The sequence below is a fragment of the Salmo salar genome, chromosome ssa13 (genome assembly GCF_905237065.1).
Source record: "Salmo salar chromosome ssa13, Ssal_v3.1, whole genome shotgun sequence".
Taxonomy (NCBI): domain Eukaryota; kingdom Metazoa; phylum Chordata; class Actinopteri; order Salmoniformes; family Salmonidae; genus Salmo; species Salmo salar.
The window spans coordinates 1,313,174-1,338,293 of NC_059454.1; the positions used below are offsets into that span (position 1 = coordinate 1,313,174).

Below are 25,120 nucleotides of genomic sequence, written 5' to 3' on the forward strand. Positions count from 1 at the left end.
TTCAACGAGCAAGCCTTTCTAATCGACCTGGCCCTGGTATCCTGGAAGGATATTGACCTTATCCCATCAGTAGAGGATGCCTGGTTATTTTTTTTAAATGCCTTCCTCTCCATCTTAAATAAGCATGCCCCTTTCAAGAAATTTAGAACCAGGAACAGATATAGCCCTTGGTTCTCCCCAGACCTGACTGCCCTTAACCAACGCAAAAATATCCTGTGGCGTTCTGCATTAGCATCGAACTGCCCCCGCGATATGCAACTTTTTAGGGAAGTTAGAAACCAATACACACAGGCAGTTAGAAACGCCAAGGCTAGCTTTTTCAAACAGAAATTCGCTTCGTGCAACTCCAACTCTAAAAAGTTCTGGGACATTGTAAAGTCCATGGAGAATAAGAACACCTCCTCCCAACTGCCCACTGCACTGAGGATAGGAAACTCTGTCACCACCGATAAGCCCACTATAATTGAGAATTTCAATAAGCATTTTTCTACGGCTGGCCATGCTTTCCACCTAACTACCCCTACTGCATTCAACAGCACTGCACCCCCCACAGCTACTCGCCCAAGCCTCCCCCATTTCTCCTTCTCCCAAATCCATTCAGCTGATGTTCTGAAAGAGCTGCAAAATCTGGACCCCTATAAATCAGCTGGGCTTGACAATCTGGACCCTTTCTTTCTAAAATTATCTGACGAAATTATTGCAACCCCTATTACTAGCCTGTTCAACCTCTCTTTCGTGTCGTCTGAGATTCCCATAGATTGGAAAGCAGCTGCTGTCATCCCCCTCTTCAAAGGAGGTGACACTCTTGACCCAAATTGCTACAGACCTATATCCATCCTACCCTGCCTTTCTAAGGTCTTCGAAAGCCAAGTCAACAAACAGATTACCGAACATTTCGAATCCCACCGCACCCGCTATGCAATCTGGTTTCAGAGCTGGTCATGGGTGCACCTCAGCCACGCTCAAGGTCCTAAACGACATCGTAACCGCCATCGATAAGAAACAATACTGTGCTGCTTTGACCTGGCCAAAGCTTTTGACTCTGTTAATCACCACATCCTCATCGGCAGACTCAGTAGCCTTGGTTTCTCAAACGATTGCGTCGCCTGGTTCACCAACTACTTCTCTGACAGAGTTCAGTGTGTCAAATCGGAGGGCCTACTGTCTGGACCTCTGGCAGTCTCTATGGGGGTACCACAGGGTTCAATTCTTGGGCCAACTCTTTTCTCTGTATACATAAATGATGTCGCTCTTGCTGCTGGTGAATCTCTGATCCACCTCTACGCAGACGACACCATTCTGTACACTTCTGGCCCTTCTTTGGACACTGTGTTAACCTGTTAGGGCTAGGGGGCAGTATTTGCACGGCTGGATAAAAAAATGTACCCGATTTAATCTGGTTACTAATCCTACCCAGTAACTAGAATATGCATATACTTATTATATATGGATAGAAAACACTCTAAAGTTTCTAAAACTGTTTGAATGGTGTCTGTGAGTATAACAGAACTCATTTGGCAGGCAAAACCCTGAGACATTTTCTGACAGGAAGTGGATACCTGATGTGTTGTATTACCTTTAAACCTATCCCATTGAAAAACACAGGGGCTGAGGAATATTTTGGCACTTCCTATTGCTTCCACTAGATGTCACCAGCCTTTACAAAGTGTTTTGAGTCTTCTGGAGGGAGATCTGACCGAACAAGAGCCATGGAACGATGATGGCCCATTAGACACCTGGCGCGCGAGTTCATGTTGGGTACCCTCGTTCCAATACGTTATAAAAGAGTATGCATTCGTCCACCTTGAATATTATTCATGTTCTGGTTAAAAAAGGCCCTAATGATTTATGCTATACAACGTTTGACATGTTTGAACGAACGTAAATATATTTTTTTCCCCTCGTTCATGACGAGAAGTCCGGCTGGCTTAGATCATGTGCTAACAAGACGGAGATTTTTGGACATAAATGATGAGCTTTTTTGAACAAAACTACATTCGTTATGGACCTGTGATACCTGGAAGTGACATCTGATGAAGAGAATCAAAGGTAATGGATTATTTACATAGTATTTTCGATTTTAGATCTCCCCAACATGACGTCTAGTCTGTATCGCAACGCGTATTTTTCTGGGCGCAGTGCTCAGATTATTGCAAAGTGTGATTTCCCAGTAAGGTTATTTTTAAATCTGGCAAGTTGATTGCGTTCAAGAGATGTAAATCTATAATTCTTTAAATGACAATATAATATTTTACCAATGTTTTCTAATTTTAATTATTTAATTTGTGGTGTTGACTTGACTGCCGGTTATTGGAGGGAAACGATTTCCTCAACATCAATGCCATAGTAAAACGCTGTTTTTGGATATAAATATGAACTTGATAGAACTAAAAATGCATGCATTGTCTAACATAATGTCCTAGGAGTGTCATCTGATGGAGATTGTAAAAGGTTAGTGCATCATTTTAGCTGGTTTTATGGTTTTGGTGACCCTGTCTTTGAATTGACAAAACATTACACACAACTCTTGTAAATGTACTGTCCTAACATACTCTAAATTTATGCTTTCGCCGTAAAACCTTTTTGAAATCGTAAAACGTGGTTAGATTAAGGAGATGTTTATCTTTCAAAGGGTGTAAAATAGTTGTATGTTTGAAAAATTTGAATTTTGACATTTATTTGGATTCAAATTTGCCGCTCTTGAAATGCACCTGCTGTTGATGGAGTGCACCACGGGTGGGACGCTAGCGTCCCACCTAGCCCATAGAGGTTAACAACCCTCCAGGCGAGCTTCAATGCCATTCAACTCTCCTTCCGTGGTCTCCAACTGCTCCTAAACACAAGTAAAACTAAATGCATGCTCTTCAACCGATCGCTGCCTGCACCTGCCCGCCTGTCCAGCATCACTTCTCTGGACGGTTCTAACTTAGAATTTGTGGACAACTACAAATACCTAGGTGTCTGGTTAGACTGTAAACTCTCCTTCCAGACTCACATCAATCATCTCCAATCCAAAGTGAAATCTCGAATTGGCTTCCTATTTTGCAACAAAGCATCCTTCACTCATGCTGCCAAACATACCCTCGTAAAACTGACCATCCTACCAATCCTCGACTTCGGCGATGTCATTTACAAAATAGCTTCCAATACCCTACTCAACAAGCTGGATGCAGTCTATCACAGTGCCATCCGTTTTGTCACCAAAGCCCCATATACTACCCACCACTGCGACCTGTACACTCTCGTTGGCTGGCCTTCGCTTCATAATCGTCGCCAAACACATTGGCTCCAGGTCATCTACAAGACCCTGCTAGGTAAAGTCCCCCCTTATCTCCGCTCACTGGTCACCATAGCAGCACCCACCTGTAGCACGCGCTCCAGCAGGTATATCTCTCTGGTCACCCCTAAAGCCAACTCCTCCTTTAGTCGTCTCTCCTTCCAGTTCTCTGCTGCCAATGACTGGAATGAACTACAAAAATCTCTGAAACTGGAAACACTTATCTCCCTCACTAGCTTTAAGCACCAGCTGTCAGAGCAGCTCACAGATCACTGCACCTGTACATAGCCCATCTATAATTTAGCCCGAACTACTACCTCTTCCCCTACTGTATTTATTTATTTTATTTATTTTGCTCCTTTGCACCATATTATTTATATTTTATCTTTGAACTTTCTTCAAACTACAAATCTACCATTCCAGTGTTTTTCTTGCTATACTTTATTTACTTTGCCACCATGACATTTTTTTGCCTTTACCTCCCTTATCTCACATCATTTGCTCACATTGTATATAGTCTTATATTTTTTTCTTTCTACTGCATCATTGATTGTATGTTGTTTTACTCCATGTGTAACTCTGTGTTTTTGTATGTTGTCGAACTGCTTTGCTTTATCTTGGCCAGGTCGCAATTGTAAATGAGAACTTGTTCTCAACTTGCCTACCTGGTTAAATAAAGGTGAAATAAAAAAATAAAAAAATGATAGGTTTAGATACATGGAAGGTATAGAAACCACATGATAGGTTTAGATACTACATGATAGGTTTATATACATGATAGGTTTATATACTACATGATAGGTTTATATACATGATAGATTTAGATACTACATGATAGGTTTATATACATGATAGGTTTAGATACTACATGGTAGGTTTATATACTACATGATAGGTATAGATACTACATGATAGGTTTAGTTACATGATAGGTTTAGATACTACATGATAGGTTTAGTTACATTGTAGGTTTATATACTACATGATAGGTTTATATACTACATGATAGGTTTAGATACTACATGATGGGTTTAGTTAAATGATAGGTTTAGTTACATGATAGGTTTAGATACTACATGATAGGTTTAGTTACATGGTAGGTTTATATACTACATGATAGGTTTATATACTACATGATAGGTTTAGATACTACATGATAGGTTTATATACTACATGATAGGTTTAGATACTACATTATAGGTTTAGATACTACATGATAGGTTTAGATACTACATGATGGGTTTAGTTAAATGATAGGTTCAGATACTACATGATAGGTTTATATACATGATAGGTTTATATACTACATGATAGGTTTATATACATGATAGGTTTAGATACTACATGATAGGTTTATATACATGATAGGTTTATATACTACATGATAGGTTTATATACATGATAGGTTTAGATACTACATGGTAGGTTTATATACTACATGATAGGTATAGATACTACATGATAGGTTTAGTTACATGATAGGTTTAGATACTACATGATAGGTTTAGTTACATGGTAGGTTTATATACTACATGATAGGTTTATATACTACATGATAGGTTTAGATACTACATGATAGGTTTATATACATGATAGGTTTATATACTACATGATAGGTTTATATACATGATAGGTTTAGATACCATATGATAGGTTTAGATACAACATGGTAGGTTTATATACTACATGATAGGTATAGATACTACATGATAGGTTTAGTTACATGATAGGTTTAGATACTACATGATAGGTTTAGTTACATGGTAGGTTTATATACTACATGATATGTTTATATACTACATGATAGGTTTAGATGCTACATGATGGGTTTAGTTACATGGTAGGTTTATATACTACATGATAGGTTTATATACTACATGATAGGTTTAGATACTACATGATAGGTTTATATACTACATGATAGGTTTAGATACTACATTGTAGGTTTAGATACTACATGATAGGTTTAGATACTACATGATGGGTTTAGTTACATGGTAGGTTTATATACTACATGATAGGTTTATATACTACATGATAGGTTTAGATACTACATGATAGGTTTATATACTACATGATAGGTTTAGATACTACATTGTAGGTTTAGATACTACATGATAGGTTTAGATACTACATGATGGGTTTAGTTACATGATAGGTTTAGATACTACATGATAGGTTTAGAAACTACATGATAGGTTTAGAAACCATATGATAGGTTTAGAAACCACATGATAGGTTTAGATACTACATGGTAGGTTTAGATACTACATGATAGGTTTAGATACATGATAGGTTTAGATACATGATGGGTTTAGATACTACATGATAGGTTTATATACATGATAGGTTTAGATACTACATGATAGGTTTAGATACATGATAGGTTTAGATACATGATGGGTTTAGATACTACATGATAGGTTTATATACATGATAGGTTTATATACATGATAGGCTTAGATACTTCATGATAGGTTTATATACTTGATAGGTTTAGATACTACATGATAGGTTTAGATACATGATAGGCTTAGATACTTCATGATAGGTTTATATACATGATAGGTTTAGATACATGGTAGGTTTAGATACATGGTAGGTTTAGATACATGATAGGTTTAGATACTACATGGTAGGTTTAGATACATGATAGGTTTAGATACTACATGATAGGTTTAGATACTACATGATAGGTTTAGATACTACATGGTAGGTTTATATACATGATAGGTTTAGATACTACATGATAGGTTTAGATACTACATGATAGGTTTATATACATGATAGGTTTAGATACATGGTAGGTTTATATACTACATGATAGGTTTAGATACTACATGATGGGTTTAGTTAAATGATAGGTTTAGTTACATGATAGGTTTAGATACTACATGCTAGGTTTAGATACTACATGATGGGTTTAGATACCACATGATAGGTTTAGATACTACATGATGGGTTTAGATACCACATGATATGTTTACATACTACATGATATGTTTATATACAACATGATATGTTTATATACATGATAGGTTTAGATACTACATGATAAGTTTAAATACTACTGTCACAACGTCCACAGAAGGTGGCGCCTCTCGCCGTTCGGGCGGCGCTCGGCGGTCGTCGTCGCCGGCCTACTAGCTGCCACCGATTTCCTTCTCTGTTTCGTTTGGTTATGTCTGTGTAGGTTAGCACCTGTTTTGGGTTAAGTAATTAGTGGGGTTATTTACTCTGTCTGTTTTTTGTTTGGGGTTGTGTGGGATTGTTAGTGTGTCATCCTTAGTAGGTTGGGTATTTTATTTTTTACTCCGCTATGCTGTACTTAGGCATGAGGGTCTGCTGGGCTGCGCCCCAACTCAGTTAGGATTTTTTCCTGTCCTTTTGAGTTTGTACCCTGCCTTGGGTTGTGGCATATTTGGACTCATTCATTAAACGTGTGTTTTCACGTAGTTTTGTCTCCTGCGCCTGACTTCACCCCTCCTACAATCCAGAGACGGTTCTGACAACTAAATGATAGGTTTAGATACTACATGATAGGTTTATATACATGATAGGTTTAGATACATGATAGATTTATATACATGATAGGTTTAGATACATGATAGATTTATATACATGATAGGTTTAGATACTACATGATAGGCTTAGATACTACACTTGATACTTAAATCTGTCCTATACCCATCATGAGGTTGTTACAACCTAGCCTACAAATTAAAGTTTATTGCATAGGTCAAAAGACGATTTTGAGTAATCAACGTTTTTTTATATATATATTTTTTAAATTGAACCTTTATTTAAGGCAAGTCAGTTAAGAACAAATTCTTATTTACGTTGACGACGCTGGGCCAATTGTGCGCCGCCCTGTGGGACTGCCAATCACAGCCGTTTGTGATACATCCTGGATCACAAATGGACAGTTTTGCAACTGAAACCAGAGTTTATTCTGTACAAATTCAGGTAGGTCCCTCCCTGTTTTTTTGTTCTGTTTGCTTCCGTTTATATCCTCTTACAGATCTCAACAGATCAGTGTCCAACCCGCGGGACGGTTGAGCTAATGTGAGCTAATGCGATTAGCATGAGGTTGTAAGTAACAAGAAGATTTCCCAGAACATAGACATATCTGATATGGGCAGAAAGCTTAAATTCTTGTTAATCTAACTACACTGTCAGATTTACAGTAGCTATTACAGTAAAACAATACCATGCTATTGTTTGAGGAGAATGCACAGTTATGAACTTGAAAAGTTATTAATAAACCAATTTGGCACATTTGGGCAGTCTTGATACAACATTTTGAACAGAAATGCAATGGTTCATTAGATCAGTCTAAAACTTTGCACACACACTGCTGCCACCTAGTGGCCAACATCTAAATTGCGCCTGGGCTGGAATAATACATTATGGTCTTTCTCTTGCATTTCAAAGATGATGGTACAAAAAACTTTTTTTCTTCTATGTATTATCTTTTACCAGATCTAATGTGTTAAATTCTCCTACATTAATTTCACATTTCCACAAACTTCAAAGTGTTTCCTTTCAAATGGTATCAATAATATACATATCCTTGCTTCAGGTCCTGAGCTACAGGCAGTTAGATTTGGGTATGTCATTTTAGGCGAAAATTGGAGAAAACAAAGGTCTGCAACAGAATCGGCGGAATGAAAACACCCCTGATTAGTACTAGATTCAAAATCTGATCCTTTGATTGGGTGAGCAACATATGTGTTCATGCTGCAAAAACTCTGATAGGTTGGAGTTTATGAAGTTGTCATAATTACTGTGTAAGTCTATGGAAGGGGGTGAGAACTAAGAGCCTCCTAGGTTTGTTATTGAAGTCAATGTACCGAGAGGAGGATGGAAGCTAGCTGTCCTCCGGCTACACTATGGTGCTAACCTACAGAGTGCTGCTGAGGCTACTGTAGACCTTCATTACAAAACAGTCTGTTTTAATCAATTATTTGGTGACGTGAGTATATTTAGTATAGTTTTATCTAAAAAGGATATCTTTTTTAATGTTTCACTATTTTATTTTTTATGAAATTCACTGAGGTGGATGCTCCTCCCCTTCTTCCTCTGTGAAGCCTCGCTGACCACCAGTGATAGATAGCTCTGACATTACGTCATTCCCAACACCATTCCGGAAGGCTCCGTTCATCCCAGTGCTCCAAGGTCTCCAAGGTGACAGGTATACCGGTGTTCTAGGAGCAGCTTGGTGATCCCATCTCTCCTGGAAGGTGTGCGTATTATGCTGGGTCAACACGGCCAGGGTGAGATTCCACCTCTCTGACACGCACGCACGCACACACACACACCACACATGGTATTAATAGAGATCATCCGTTTCCCCCAACCAAGTGACAGAAGACTGGAGGCAGGAGGCAGGAGGCAGGAGACGGGAGGCGGGAGGCAGGAGACAGGAGACAGGAGGCAGGAGAAAGGAGGCAGGAGGCAAGAGACGGGAGGCAGGAGGCAGGAGGCAGGAGGCAGGAGGCAGGAGGCAAGAGACTGGAAGCAGGAGGCAGGAGGCAAGAGACAGGAGGCAGGAGACAGGAGGCAGGAGACAGGAGACAGGAGACAGGAGACAGGCATGTACTGAAGTGTTTAATAAATAACAGCATCATCATCAACAACAACAAAAAGTTGAATTCATGATGTACAGTGCCTTTGGATGGTATTCAGACCCCTTGACTTTTTCCACATTTTGTTACTTTACAGTCTTACACTAAAATGTATTAAATAGATTTTCCCCCTTATCAATCTACACACAATACCCCAATAATGACATCACAATACCCCGTAATGACATCACAATACCCCGTAATGACATCACAATACCCCATAATGACATCACAATACCCCGTAATGACATCACAAAACCCCGTAATGACAAAGAAAAAATAGGTTTTTAGAAATTGTTTCTAATTTGTATTTTAGAAAAAAGTTTTCAGACCCTTTACTTGTGGTTAGGGTTGTTGTCCCGTTGAAAGGTAAACCTTCGCCCCAGTCTGAGGTCCTGAGGTTTTCATCAAGGATATCTCTGTACTTTGCTCCGGTCATCTTTGCCTCGATCCTGACTAGTCTCCCAGTCCCTGCCACTGAAAAACATCCCCACCCATGATGCTGCCACCACCATGCTTCACCGTAGGGATGGTGCCAGGTTTCCTCCAGAGGTGATGCTTGGCATTCAGGCCAAAGAGTTGAATCTTGGTTTCATCAGACCAGAGAACCTTGTTTCTCATGGTCTGAAAGTCCTTTAAGTGCCTTTTGGCAAACTCCAAGTGGGCTGTCATGTGCCTTTTACTGAGGACTGGCTTCCGTCTGGCCACTCTACCATAAAGGCCTGATTGGTGGAGTGCTGCAGAGATGGTTGTCCTTCTGGAAGGTTCTCCCATCTCCACAGAGGAACTCTGGAGCTCTGTCAGAGTGACCATCGGGTTCTTGGTCATCTCCCTGACCAAGGCCCTTGTCCCCTGATTGCTTAGTTAGGCCAGGCGGCCAGCTCTAGGAAGAGTCTTGGAGGTTCAATTTCGAGTCTCATAACAAAGGGTATGAATACTTATGTAAATAAGGTATTTCTGTTGTGTATTTTAATACACTTGCAAAAATGTCTACAAACCTGTTTTCACTTTGTCATGATGGGGTATTGTGTGTAGTTTGATGAGCAATTCATTTTATTTGATAACTTTTAGAATAAGGCTGTAACGTAAGAAAATGTAAAAAAAAGTCATGTGGTCTGAATAGTTTCCGAAGGTGCTGCATATATACACTTATTTAATATATATTCGACTGTATAAACTATAAATATGACATGCAGTCCTCATAAGTTAGAAGAACCAGAAATCTGACTGAGGTAGGGTGGGGAGAGGGGAAGGGCTGGTCGGATACAGGAGAGTGTGTCTGTGTGTCTGTGTGTGTCTGTATGTGGGAGTGTGTGTCTGTGTGTGTCTGTGTGTGTCTGTGTGTGTGGGAGTGGGTCTGTGTCTGTGTGTGTCTGTGTGTGTCTGTGTGTGTGGGAGTGTGTCTGTGTGTGTGGGAGTGTGTGTGTGTGTGTGTGTGTGTGTGTGTGTGTGTGTGTGTGTGTGTGTGTGTGTGTGTGTGTGTGTGTGTGTGTGTGTGATATATGGGTCCATAGTCCTAGGGGTGAGAGGTCAGTGCCTCCAGGACTTGCGGCTGAGGACACACACACACGCTGCGTTGATGCGAATCAGCCTCCACGCCGTCTGCTCCTTGGACTTGGTGAGCGCACGCACAAACGTGTGTGTGTTGGTGCAGTAGGAGTTCCAGTGGCGGCTGTCGATGCCGCGGCACCCCGCTTTAGAACCGCCTCCGCTGGCCCCTCCCCCAGCCCCGGCCCCGCCCACCGGGGGTGTGGCCACGCGGCAGGTGGTCTCGTAGAAGAACTGTCTCTTGCGGACGTTGTCTATCTTCACCTCTGGTAGAACCTCCACCTCGTTGCCGGCGATGTCCGTGGCCTTGGTCAAGTTCCCCAACCAAACGCTGATGCTATCGCACACGGAGTATTCCCCCCTGTGCATGGGCTGTCCACCTGCCTTCCGTCTCACCCTCACTCCCCCATCTCCCACCCCTTCCCCCTCCTCCTCGTCCCCTGTCTCCCACCCCAGGGTGTGGTGAGAGGGGGGTACGTCGCTGAAGACGACGCGTGGTGAGGTGCGGTACTTCCGCTTGCTGAACAGTTTGGGGTCCACCTCAGGGATGGAAGAGGTAGAGGAGGAGTCTGTCTCAGAGTGGCCCAGGGAAGAGCTCCCGTCCTGGGGTAGAGAGGCTGGTCTGTGGGCCTGTCTGGTCCGGCTTGGTCTCTGCTGACTCTCCTTGTCTGCTGCTGGCTGCTCCTGCTGAGGTGACACTGACAGGTGGGCCGTCCGCTGCTGTTCTGCTCTGCCATTGGCTGCTGTGTGGTGTTCTGCGCTGTGGTTGGCAGCCACCGGGCCCAGGGCCCCTTCCATGTTCAGTACAGCCTGGATGCCGATGAGCAGGAGCACCAACAGCAACGACCTCATGGGCACACGTCCTGTCAACAACAACACACGTCCTGTCAACAACAACAACACACGTCCTGTCAACAACAACAACACACGTCCTGTCAACAACAACAACACACGTCCTGTCAACAACAACACACGTCCTGTCAACAACAACACACGTCCTGTCAACAACAACAACACGTCCTGTCAACAACAACACACGTCCTGTCAACAATAACAACACACGTCCTGTCAACAACAACAACACACGTCCTGTCAACAACAACACACGCCCTGTCAACAACAACACACGTCCTGTCAACAACAACACACGCCCTGTCAACAACAACACACGTCCTGTCAACAACAACACACGTCCTGTCAACAACAACACACCTCCTGTCAACAACAACACACCTCCTGTCAACAATAACAACGCACGTCCTGTCAACAACAACATACGTCCTGTCAACAACAACACATGTCCTGTCAACAACACATGTCCTGTCAACAACAACACGTGTCCTGTCAACAACAACACACCCTGTCAACAACAACACATGTCCTGTCAACAATAACAACCCACGTCCTGTCAACAACAACACATGCCCTGTCAGCAACACATGTCCTGTAAACAATAACAACACAAGACCTGTCAACAACAACACATGTCCTGTCAACAACAACACATGTCCTGTCAACAATAACAACACAAGTCCTGTCAACAACAACACATGTCCTGTCAACAACAATACATGTCCTGTCAACAACAACACATGACCTGTCAACAACAACACACGTCCTGTCAACAATAACAACAGATCCTGTCAACAACAACCCACGTCCTGTCAACAACAATACATGTCCTGTCAACAACAACCCACGATCTGTCAACAACAACCCATGTCCTGTCAACAACAATGCAAGTCCTGTCAACAACATCACACGTTCTGTCAACAACAACACACGTCCTTTCAACAATAACAACACACATTCTGTCAACAGCAACACACGTCCTGTCAACAACAACACATGTCCTGTCAACAACAACCCATGTCATCTCAACAACAACCCACGTCCTGTCAACGACAACACACGTCCTGTCAACAACAACCCACAATCTGTCAACAACAACACACGTCCTTTCAACAATAACAACACACGTTCTGTCAACAACAACCCACATTCTGTCAACAACAACACACGTCCTTTCAACAATAACAACCCACATTCTGTCAACAACAACACACATTCTGCCAACAACAACACACGTCCTTTCAACAATAACAACACACGTTCTGTCAACAACAACCCACATTCTGTCAACAACAACACACGTCCTTTCAACAATAACAACACACGTTCTGTCAACAACAACCCACATTCTGTCAACAACAACACATGTCCTTTCAACAATAACAACCCACGTTCTGTCAACAACAACACACATTCTGCCAACAACAACACACGTCCTTTCAACAATAACAACACACGTCCTGAAACAGTTCCAGATAAATTAACACAGTGTCGTAGACACAGATACATTAACACAGTGCCGTAGACACAGAGAAATTAACACAGTGCCATGGACACAGATAAACAGACACAATATGGACTCTGTGTTCTGTGAATCCTCTTCACAGACATAGAACATGAGCGGCCATTGACCAGACATCAGCTAGAGTTAGTAGTGTGTGTTGTAGTGAAATAAACAATACATTACAGATACCCAAAGAAAACTATTTAGGTAGTACTTCAAAGTATTTCTACTTAAGTACTTTAAACCCTTGACACTCAAACCCTTGACAGTCGATACACCAGATGTGTGTGTCTTTGAGCCAATTCTTTTTTAATCACACACCGAAGAAATTATAAAGAGAATTTAGTTGCTAATGGCAACCTGCAGTACCCCGGTCGGCCATCAACTAGAGTTACTCAATGAGAGGGGGCAGCACTGAGCTAGCCTGCAGTACCCCGGTCAGCCTTCAGCTAGAGTTACTCAATGAGAGGGGGCAGCACTGAGCTAGCCTGCAGTACCCCGGTCAGCCTTCAGCTAGAGTTACTCAATGAGAGGTGGCAGCACTGAGCTAGCCTGCAGTACCCCGGTCGGCCTTCAGCTAGACTTACTCAATGAGAGGGGGCAGCACTGAGCTAGCCTGCAGTACCCCGGTCGGCCTTCAGCTAGAGTTACTCAATGAGAGGGGGCAGCACTGAGCTAGCCTGCAGTACCCCGGTCGGCCTTCAGCTAAAGTTACTCAATGAGAGGGGGCAGCACTGAGCTAGCCTGCAGTACCCCGGTCGGCCTTCAACTAGAGTTACTCAATGAGAGGGGGCAGCACTGAGCTAGCCTGCAGTACTCCGGTCGGCCTTCAGCTAGAGTTACTCAATGAGAGGGGACAGCACTGAGCTAGCCTGCAGTACCCCGGTCGGCCTTCAGCTAGAGTTACTCAATGAGAGGGGGCAGCACTGAGCTAGCAACGTCACTTCCTTGAGGATCTCAAACTGCACGTGTTATATCTCCTGAGATGCCGTCTTAATTGACTTCATTTGGCGTCGATGCACTCTTGAGTTGTCACACATGAATGAATGGTGACACATGATCAATGGCTTTGTCCATTCACATATACAGTCATTGGGTATAACCCACAAACGCACGCATGAAGAAAAATGTGGGTTGTGGCTGGGCTCAGTCCATACACATACAACTCTCTACATACTTGACACGTAACCTGCCCACCACATGCATGTGATTGGTGGAATTTCTGAGTGAATGAATGACAGGAATGTAGCCTGGAATAGAAAGAGCTGTCTAGGCCCTCCCAGTCTCTCTACAGGACCAGCTGGCTAGGCCCTCCCAGTCTCTCTACAGGACCAGCTGGCTAGGCCCTCCCAGTCTCTCTCTAGGACCAGCTGGTTAGTCCCTCCCAGTCTCTCTACAGGACCAGCTGGTTAGTCCCTCCCAGTCTCTCTACAGGACCAGCTGGCTAGGCCCTCCCAGTCTCTCTCTAGGACCAGCTGGCTAGGCACTCCCAGTCTCTCTCTAGGACCAGCTGGCAAGGCCCTCCCAGTCTCTCTACAGGACCAGCTGGCAAGGCCCTCCCAGTCTCTACAGGACCAGCTGGCTAGTCCCTCCCAGTCTCTACAGGAGACACAAGGAATAAAATAAAATACACAAGAATGTGTCTACATACAGGAAGTTCCCAATAGACCAGGCCTGACTATCCAACCTTCTGGATCAGTCTGGGTCTATATACAGGAAGTACCAGATCAGTCTGGGTCTATATACAGGAAGTACCAGATCAATGTGGAGCTATATACAGGAAGTACACAATAGACCAGGCCTCATTATCCAACCTTTTGGATCAGTCTGGGTCTATATACAGGAAGTACCAGATTAATGTGGAGCTATATACAGGAAGTTCCCAATAGACCAGGCCTCATTATCCAACCTTCTGGATCAGTCTGGGTCTATATACAGGAAGTACCAGATAAGTCTGGGTCTATATACAGGAAGTACCCAATAGACCAGGCCTCATTATCCAACCTTCTGGATCAGTCTGGGTCTATATACAGGAAGTACCAGATTAATGTGGAGCTATATACAGGAAGTACCCAATAGACCAGGCCTCATTATCCAACCTTCTGGATCAGTATGGGTCTATATACAGGAAGTACCCAATAGACCAGGCCTCATTATCTAACCTTCTGGTTCAGTATGGGTCTATATACAGGAAGTACCATATCAATGTGGAGCTATATACAGGAAGTACCCAATAGACCAGGCCTCATTATCCAACCTTCTGGATCAGTATGGGTCTATATACAGGAAGTACCCAATAGACCAGGCCTCATTATCCAACCTTCTGGATCAGTCTGGGTCTATATACAGGAAGTACCAGAACAATGTGGAGCTATATACAGGAAGTACCCAATAGACCAGGCCTGACTATCCAACCTTCTGGATCAGTTTGGGTCTATATACAGGAAGTACCAGATCAATGTGGAGCTATATACAGGAAGTACCCAATAGACCAGGCCTCATTATCCAACCTTTTGGATCAGTCTGGGTCTATACACAAGAAGTACCCAATAGACTAGGCCTCATTATCTAACCTTCTGGATCAGTCTGGGTCTATATCTCAATCATAAGTACCCAATAGACCAGGCCTCATTATCCAACCTTCTGGATCAGTCTGGGTCTATATACAGGAAGTACCAGATCAGTCTGGGTCTATATACAGGAAGTACCCAATAGACCAGGCCTCATTATCTAACCTTCTAGATCAGTATGGGTCTATTCTCTACAGTTCAGAAGGTCCAGAAAGTTACAGTAGCAGGTTACTCATGTGGTGTATTTTGATCACACGACGGTGCTCTCTCTCTCCTTCCAAATTCCCAGCCAGGGGAATAGGCCTATTCAATATGGAAGCCGTTTACCAATTACAACCATACGGAACAAACAGAGTAAAATTAGAGTTTCTATTGGGACAAATTCAGGTAGGTCCCTTGCATTCCGTTCTGTTTGCTTCTATTTAAGAAAAGTTTTCCAACAGAATCGGCGTAATGAATACACCCCAGTTCTTTTGGTTTCTGAATGTTTTCATTAGGGCAGGAAGAGCAAGCTGTAGTAGTAAATAAAATGCTGGAGATAAGTGTACAACAAGCTACTGTAGGTCTAGTCAAGCTTTTCCTTGGTCTCCAAGAGCCAAACAGGACACAATAGTTATTACAAGCTACTGATGGCCTAGTCAAGCTTTTCCTGGGACTCCAAGAGCCAAACAGGACACAATGGGTATTACAAACTATCGTAGGCCTAGTCAAGCTTTTCCTGGGACTCCAAGAGCCAAACAGGACACGATAGTTATTACAAGCTATCGTAGGCCTAGTCAAGCTTTTCCTGGGACTCCAAGAGCCAAACAGGACACGATAGTTATTACAAACTATCGTAGGCCTAGTCTACAACATCTGATGTATTTGAAATGACAGGCAGCCTAGGATAAACATACTGTATCACTCGAAAACGGAGAACAACACAAAGGCATAGCCTACAGATAGTCCAGCCATCTACGTGGACTGTTGTCTTCCTCCCCATTCGGTAGCAGCTCCAACACCCAATTTAATCCTTGGCTTCCTATTTCGCAACTGTCACGTCCTGACCATAGTAAGATGTTATTTTCTATGGTAGAGTAGGTCAGGGCGTGACAGGGGGTGTTTTGTGTTTTTCTATGTTTTCTATATCTATGTTTAGTTCTAGTTTTCTATTTCTATGTTTTTGTTTTTTTGGGGTTGATCTCCAATTAGAGGCAGCTGGTCTTCGTTGTCTCTAATTGGAGATCATACTTAAGTATTTTTTTTTCACCTGTGTTTGTGGGTAGTTATTTTCTGTTTAGTTATCTGTTACCTGACAGAACTGTTGGCTTTTCGTTTGTTATTTTGTCTTTAGTGTTCTGATTTTAATAAATATTCATCATCAGCACTAAACACGCTGCGCTTTGGTCCCCTCTCTACGACAGCTGTTACAGCAACAAAGCCTCTATTTCGCAACAAAACATACCCTCGTAAAACTGACAATCCTACCGATCCTCGACTTCGGCGATGTCATCTACAAAATAGCTTCAAATACTCTACTTAGAAAACTGGATAGCAGTCTATCACAGTGCCATCCGTTTTGTCACCAAAGCCCCATATACCACCCACCACTGCGACCTGTATGCTATCGTCGGCTGGCCCTCGCTACATATTCGTCGCTAAACCCACTGGCTCCAGGTCATCTATAAGTCTATGCTAGGTAAAGCTCCGCCTTATCTCACCATAGCAGCACCCACCCGTAGCACACGCTCCAGCAGGTATATCTCACTGGTCAACCCCAAAGCCAACTCCTCCTTTGGCCGTCTCTCTTTCCAGTTCTCTGCTGCCAATGACTGGAACGAGTTGCAAAAATCTCTGAAGCTGGAGACTCATATCTCCCTCACTAACTTTAAGCACCAGCTATCTGAGCAGCTAACCGATAACTGCAGCTGTACATAGCCCATCTGTAAATAGCCCATCTATCTACCTACCTCATCCCCATATTGTTTTTATTTACTTTTCTGCTCTTTTGCACACCAGTATCTCTACTTGCACATCATCATCTGCTCATTTATCACTCCAGTGTTAATCTGCTAAATTGTAATTACTTGCTACTATGGCCTATTTATTGCCTTACCTCCTCACGCCATTTGCACACACTGTATATAGACTTTCTTTTTGTTTTACTCCATGTGTAACTCTGTGTTGTTGTATGTGTCGAACTGCTGTGCTTTATCTTGACCAGGTCGCAGTTGTAAATGAGAACTTGTTCTCAACTAGCTTACCTGGTTAAATAAAGGACTTGTTCTCAACTAGATTACCTGGTTAAATAAAGGACTTGTTCTCAACTAGCCTACCTCGTTAAATAAAGGACTTGTTCTCAACTAGATTACCTGGTTAAATAAAGGACTTGTTCTCAACTTGCCTACCTGGTTAAATAAAATAAAATAAAAAATGTAACAATCCATTCACTTTTTTCCACATTGAGGAACCATCTCCTTTCGACTTCAAAATTCTGTTTAACTTTTCTAGATAATCTTCAGCAGACTGCAAAGAAACACTTCAATTATTGTGATGACACCCTCTCTACCCCTATCAGACACCCTCTCTACCCCTATCAGACACCCTCTCTACCCCTATCAGACACCCTCTCTACCCCAGCCCTACCTATCAGACACCCTCTCTACTACTATCAGACACCCTCTCTACCCCAGCCCTACCTGTCAGACACCCTCTCTACCCCTATCAGACACCCTCTCTACCCCAGCTCTACCTATCAAACACCCTCTCTACCCCTATCACACACCCTCTCTAACCCAGCCCTACCTGTCAGACACCCTCTCTACCCCTATCAGTCACCCTCTCTACCCCTATCAGACACCCTCTCTACCTCAGCCCTACCTATCAGACACCCTCTCTGCCCCAACCCTTCCTGTCAGACACCCTCTCTACCCCTATCAGACACCCTCTCTACCCCAGCCCTACCTGTCAGACACCCTCTCTACCCCTATCAGACACCCTCTCTACCTCAGCCCTACCTATCAGCCCTACCTCTTCCCCAACCCTACCTATCAGACACCCTCTCTGCCCCAATCCTACCTGTCAGACACCCTCTCTGCCCCAATCCTACCTGTCAGACATACACACTTTACTAGAAATGCAGCCCGCACTGCCTCTCACAGCTCACACACTTTACCCCTGTCTCACAGCCCACAGCCCACACTGTCACGTCCTGACCAGTAAAAGGGGTTGTTTGTTATTGTAGTTTGGTCAGGGCGTTGCAGGGGGTGTTTGTTTAGTGTGTTTCAGGGTTTTTGGTTTATGTTCTATGTTTTCTATTTCTATGTGGTTTTTCTAGTTTTTCTATGTCTATGTTAGTTTTGTCAACGACCTCTAATCAGAAGTGGCTGTTTCTTGTCATCTCTGATTGGAGGCCATATTTAGTTGTGCGTGTTTTCACTTGTGTTGGTGGTTGATTCCTGTTTAGTCTGTGCACCTTACAGGACTGTTTTTCGTTGTTTGTTTTGTGCAAGTGTTTTGTTTTTCCTTCGAATAAAATATGTTCAATATACCCGCTGCAGTTTGGTCCACTCCATACGACGACCGTTACACACACACACACAGTCTGTGTTTAACATTTAGTGTTCTGAAATTCCAACATTCAGAATGTGAGGTATTTCCAACCCCATTATGCCCTCCATATATACACCAACCACCATGCACACACCCTCTCACACCATCTCACACACTCTCACACCCTCTCACACCCTCTCACATACTCTCACACCCTCTCACACCCTCTCATACCCTCTCACACCCTCTCACACACTCTCACACACTCTCACACACTCTTACACACTCTCACACCCTCAATGCACGCATCCACAAATACAGGCACGTGTATGGTCTATGCATTTGTACTGGTATGTCTATACATTTCTGACATAGTGAGAACAGCAAATAGAGAGAACATCTAGCCTGTTAATACATACAGGGAGGAGATGAGTACATGGCTATATACAGGGAGTGTAAAATAACATGGCTGTATACAGGGAGTATAACATGGCTATATACAGGGAGTGTAAAATAACATGGCTATATACAGGGAGTGTAAAATAACATGGCTATATACAGGGAGTGGAAAATAATATGGCTATATACAGGGAGTGGAAAATAACATGGCAATTACAGTGAGTATAAAATAACATGGCTATATACAGGGAGTGTAAAATAACATGGCTATTACAGGGAGTGTAAAATAACATGGCTGTATACAGGGAGTAGAAAATAACATGGCTATATACAGGGAGTGTAAAATAACATGGCTATATACAGGGAGTAGAAAATAACATGGCTATATACAGGAAGTATAAAATAACATGGCTATATACAGGGAGTATAAAATAACATGGCTATATACAGGGAGTATGAAATCACATGGCTATATACAGAGAGTATAACATGGCTATATACAGTGCCTTGCGAAAGTATTCGGCCCCCTTGAACTTTTCGACCTTTTGCCACATTTCAGGCTTCAAACATAAAGATATAAAACTGTAATTTTTTGTGAAGAATCAACAACAAGTGGGACACAATCATGAAGTGGAACGAAATGTATTGGATATTTCAAACTTTGATAACAAATAAAAAACTGAAAAATTGGGCATGCAAAATTATTCAGCCCCCTTAGGTTAATACTTTGTAGCGCCACCTTTTGCTGCGATTACAGCTGTCGCTTGGGGTATGTCTCTATCAGTTTTACACATCGAGAGACTGACATTTTTGCCCATTCCTCCTTGCAAAACAGCTCGAGCTCAGTGAGGTTGGATGGAGAGCGTTTGTGAACAGCAGTTTTCAGTTCTTTCCACAGATTCTCGATTGGATTCAGGTCTGGACTTTGACTTGGCCATTCTAACACTTGGATATGTTTATTTGTGAACCATTCCATTGTAGATTTTGCTTTATGTTTTGGATCATTGTCTTGTTGGAAGACAAATCTCCGTCCCAGTCTCAGGTCTTTTGCAGACTCCATCAGGTTTTCTTCCAGAATGGTCCTGTATTTGGCTCCATCCATCTTCCCATCAATTTCAACCATCTTCCCTGCCCCTGCTGAAGAAAAGCAGGCCCAAACCATGATGCTGCCACCACCATGTTTGACAGTGGGGATGTGGTGTTCAGGGTGATGAGCTGTGTTGCTTTTACGCCAAACATAACGTTTTGCATTGTTGCCAAAAAGTTCGATTTTGGTTTCATCTGACCAGAGCACCTTCTTCCACATTTTTGGTGTGTCTCCCAGGTGGTTAGTGGCAAACTTTAAACGACACTTTTTATGGATATCTTTAAGAAATGGCTTTCTTCTTGCCACTCTTCCATAAAGGCCAGATTTATGCAGTATACGACTGATTGTTGTCCTATGGACAGAGTCTCCCACCTCAGCTGTAGATCTCTGCAGTTCATCCAGAGTGATCATGGGCCTCTTGGCTGCATCTCTGATCAGTCTTCTCCTTGTATGAGCTGAAAGTTTAGAGGGATGGCCGGGTCTTCGTAGATTTGCAGTGGTCTGATACTCCTTCCATTTCAATATTATCGCTTGCACAGTGCTCCTTGGGATGTTTAAAGCTTGGGAAATCTTTTTGCATCCAAATCCGGCTTTAAACTTCTCCAAAACAGTATCTCGGACCTGCCTGGTGTGTTCCTTGTTCTTCATGATGCTCTCTGCGCCTTAAACGGACCTCTGAGACTATCACAGAGCAGGTGCATTTATACGGAGACTTGATTACACACAGGTGGATTCTATTTATCATCATTAGTCATTTAGGTCAACATTGGATCATTCAGAGATCCTCACTGAACTTCTGGAGAGAGTTTGCTGCACTGAAAGTAAAGGGGCTGAATAATTTTGCACGGCCAATTTTTCCGTTTTTTATTTGTTAAAAAAGTTTGAAATATCCAATAAATTTCGTTCCACTTCATAATTGTGTCCCACTTGTTGTTGATTCTTCACAAAAACGTACAGTTTTATATCTTTATGTTTGAAGCCTGAAATGTGACAGAAGGTCGAAAAGTTCAAGGGGGCCGAATACTTTCGCAAGGCACTGTACAGGGAGTATAAAATAACATGGCTATATACAGGGAGCGTAAAATAACATGGCTATATACAGGGAGTGTAAAATAACATGGCTATATACAGGGAGTATGAAATAACATGGCTATATACAGGGAGTGTAAAATAACAAGGCTGTATACAGGGAGTGTAAAATAACATGGCTATATACAGGGAGTGGACAATAACATGGCTATATACAGGGAGTGGAAAATAACATGGCTATTACAAGGAGTATAACATGGCTATATACAGGGAGTGTAAAATAACATGGCTATATACAGGGAGTGGAAAATAACATGGCTATTACAGGGAGTGGAAATTAACATGGCTGTATACAGGGAGTAGAACATGGCTATATACAGGGAGTATAAAATAACATGGCTATATACAGGGACTGTAAAATAACATGGCTATTACAGGGAGTGTAAAATAACATGGCTGTATACAGAGAGTATAACATGGCTATATACAGGGAGTATAAAATAACATGGCTATTACGGGGAGTGTAAAATAACATGGCTATTACGGGGAGTGTAAAATAACATGGCTGTATACAGAGAGTATAACATGGCTATATACAGGGAGTATAAAATAACATGGCTATATACAGGGAGTGTAAAATAACATGGCTATTACGAGGAGTGTAAAATAACATGGCTGTATACAGGGAGTAGAAAATAACATAGCTATTACAGGGAGTAGAAAATAACATGGCTATATACAGAGAGTATAACATGGCTATGTACAGGGAGTATAAAATAACATGGCTATATACAGGGAGTGTAAAATAACATGGCTATATACAGGGAGTAGAAAATAACATGGCTATATACAGGGAGTAGAAAATAACATGGCTATATACAGGAAGTAGAACATAAAATTGCAGTATACAGGAAGTAGTTGGTGAGTCTGCCTTGAATTACTCATTTTAGAAGGTTTTCTTGCGTGATCCTTATGTTGGATTTTTGTCAATGATGTCGAGCACCCCTCCTATTTTCCTTTGTTGGCTGTAGTGTAGAGGTCTACCTGAACTGGCTGTAGTGTAGAGGTCTACCTGAACTGGCTGTAGTGTAGAGGTCTACCTGAACTGGCTGTAGTATAGAGGTCTACCTGAACTGGCTGTAGTGTAGAGGTCTACCTGAACTGGCTGTAGTGTGGAGGTCTACCTGAACTGGCTGTAGTGTGGAGGTCTACCTGAACTGGGTGTAGTGTGGAGGTCTACCTGAACTGGCTGTAGTGTAGAGGTCTACCTGAACTGGTTGTGGTGTGGAGGTCTACCTGAACTGGATGTAGTGTAGAGGTCTACCTTAACTGGCTGTAGTGTAGAGGTCTACCTGAACTGGCTGTAGTGTGGAGGTCTACCTGAACTAGCTGTAGTGTAGAGGTCTACCTGAACTGGCTGTAGTGTAGAGGTCTACCTGAACTGGCTGTAGTGTGGAGGTCTACCTGAACTGGCTGTAGTGTGGAGGTCTACCTGAACTGGCTGTAGTGTAGAGGTCGACGCGCTCTCACCACTGGTGTCCCCCAGAGCTCTGTTCTTGGCCCACTCCTATTCTCGCTATACACCAAGTCACTTGGCTCTGTCATATCCTCACATGGTCTCTCATATCATTGCTATGCAGATGACACACAATTAATCTTCTCCTTTCCCCTTCTGACAACCAGGTGGCGAATCGCATCTCTGCATGTCTGGCAGACATATCAGTGTGGATGACGGATCACCACCTCAAGCTGAACCTCGGCAAGACGGAGCTGCTCTTCCTCCCGGGGAAGGACTGCCCGTTCCATGATCTCGCCATCACGGTTGACAACTCCATTGTGTCCTCCTCCCAGAGTGCTAAGAGCCTTGGTGTGACACTGGACAACACCCTGTCGTTCTCCACCAACATCAAGGCGGTGACCCGATCCTGTAGGTTCATGCTCTACAACATTCGCAGAGTACGACCCTGCCTCACACAGGAAGCGGCGCAGGTCCTAATCCAGGCACTTGTCATCTCCCGTCTGGATTATTGCAACTCGCTGTTGGCTGGGCTCCCTGCCTGTGCCGTTAAACCCCTACAACTCATCCAGAACGCCGCAGCCCGTCTGGTGTTCAACCTTCCCAAGTTCTCTCATGTCACCCCGCTCCTCCGCTCTCTCCACTGGCTTCCAGTCGAAGCTCGCATCCGCTACAAGACCATGGTGCTTGCCTACGGAGCTGTGAGGGGAACGGCACCTCCGTACCTTCAGGCTCTGATCAGGCCCTACACCCAAACGAGGGCATTCCATTCATCCACCTCTGGCCTGCTCGCCTCCCTACCTCTGAGGAAGCACAGTTCCCGCTCAGCCCAGTCAAAACTGTTCGCTGCTCTCGCACCCCAATGGTGGAACAAGCTCCCTCACGACGCCAGGACAGCGGAGTCAATCACCACCTTCCGGAGACACCTGAAACCCCACCTCTTCAAGGAATACCTGGGATAGGATAAAGTAATCCTTCAAACCCCCCCTTAAAAGATTTAGATGCACTATTGTAAAGTGGTTGTTCCACTGGATATTATAAGGTGAATGCACCAATTTGTAAGTCGCTCTGGATAAGAGCGTCTGCTAAATGACTAAAATGTAAAATGTAATGCTGTAGTGTAGAGGTCTACCTGAACTGGCTGTAGTGTGGAGGTCTACCTGAACTGGCTGTAGTGTAGAGGTCTACGTGAACTGGCTGTAGTGTGGAGGTCTACCTGAACTGGCTGTAGTGTGGAGGTCTACCTGAACTGTGTGTAGTGTGGAGGTCTACCTGAACTGGCTGTAGTGTAGAGGTCTACCTGAACTGGTTGTGGTGTGGAGGTCTACCTGAACTGGATGTAGTGCAGAGGTCTACCTTAACTGGCTGTAGTGTAGAGGTCTACCTGAACTGGCTGTAGTGTGGAGGTCTACCTGAACTAGCTGTAGTGTAGAGGTCTACCTGAACTGGCTGTAGTGTAGAGGTCTACCTGAACTGGCTGTAGTGTGGAGGTCTACCTGAACTGGCTGTAGTGTGGAGGTCTACCTGAACTGGCTGTAGTGTAGAGGTCGACCTGGCTGTAGTGTAGAGGTCTACCTGAACTGGCTGTAGTGTGGAGGTCTACCTGAACTGGCTGTAGTGTAGAGGTCTACCTGAACTGGCTGTAGTGTAGAGGTCTACCTGAACTGGCTGTAGTGTAGAGGTCTACCTGAACTGGCTGTAGTGTAGAGGTCTACCTGAACTGGCTGTAGTGTGGAGGTCTACATGAACTGGCTGTAGTGTAGAGGTCTACCTGAACTGGCTGTAGTGTAGAGGTCTACCTGAACTGGCTGTAGTGTGGAGGTCTACCTGAACTGGCTGTAGTGTGGAGGTCTACCTGAACTGGCTGTAGTGTAGAGGTCTACCTGAACTGGCTGTAGTGTGGAGGTCTACCTGAACTGGCTGTAGTGTGGAGGTCTACCTGAACTGGCTGTAGTACGGAGGTCTACCTGAACTGGCTGTAGTGTAGAGGTCTACCTGAACTGGCTGTAGTGTAGAGGTCTAGCTGAACTGGGTGTAGTGTGGAGGTCTACCTGATCTGGCTGTAGTGTAGAGGTCTACCTGAACTGGCTGTAGTGTGGAGGTCTACCTGAACTGGCTGTAGTGTAGAGGTCTACCTGAACTGGCTGTATTGTGGAGGTCTACCTGAACTGGCTGTAGTG

At 43.5% G+C, this 25,120-nt stretch overlaps 2 protein-coding genes across 2 annotated transcripts in view; both read right to left on the reverse strand.

Annotated features, from left to right (window-relative positions):
* Positions 1-10,347: 10,347 nt before the first annotated feature.
* The window catches only part of LOC106566305 (nerve growth factor), a 178,080-nt gene continuing 163,307 nt past the window's right edge, over positions 10,348-25,120 (reverse strand). Inside the window, exon 2 of the mRNA XM_014134212.2 lies at positions 10,348-11,315. Coding sequence (XP_013989687.2) covers positions 10,435-11,304 — 870 coding nt within the window. The 5' untranslated portion in view covers positions 11,305-11,315 and the 3' untranslated portion in view covers positions 10,348-10,434. The remainder of the gene's footprint in view (positions 11,316-25,120) is intronic.
* LOC106566289 (uncharacterized protein DDB_G0271670-like) overlaps positions 14,391-25,120 on the reverse strand; it is a 78,131-nt gene continuing 67,401 nt past the window's right edge. Inside the window, exon 4 of the mRNA XM_045692715.1 lies at positions 14,391-14,407. Within this exon, the coding sequence (XP_045548671.1) occupies positions 14,391-14,407 (17 nt within the window). The remainder of the gene's footprint in view (positions 14,408-25,120) is intronic.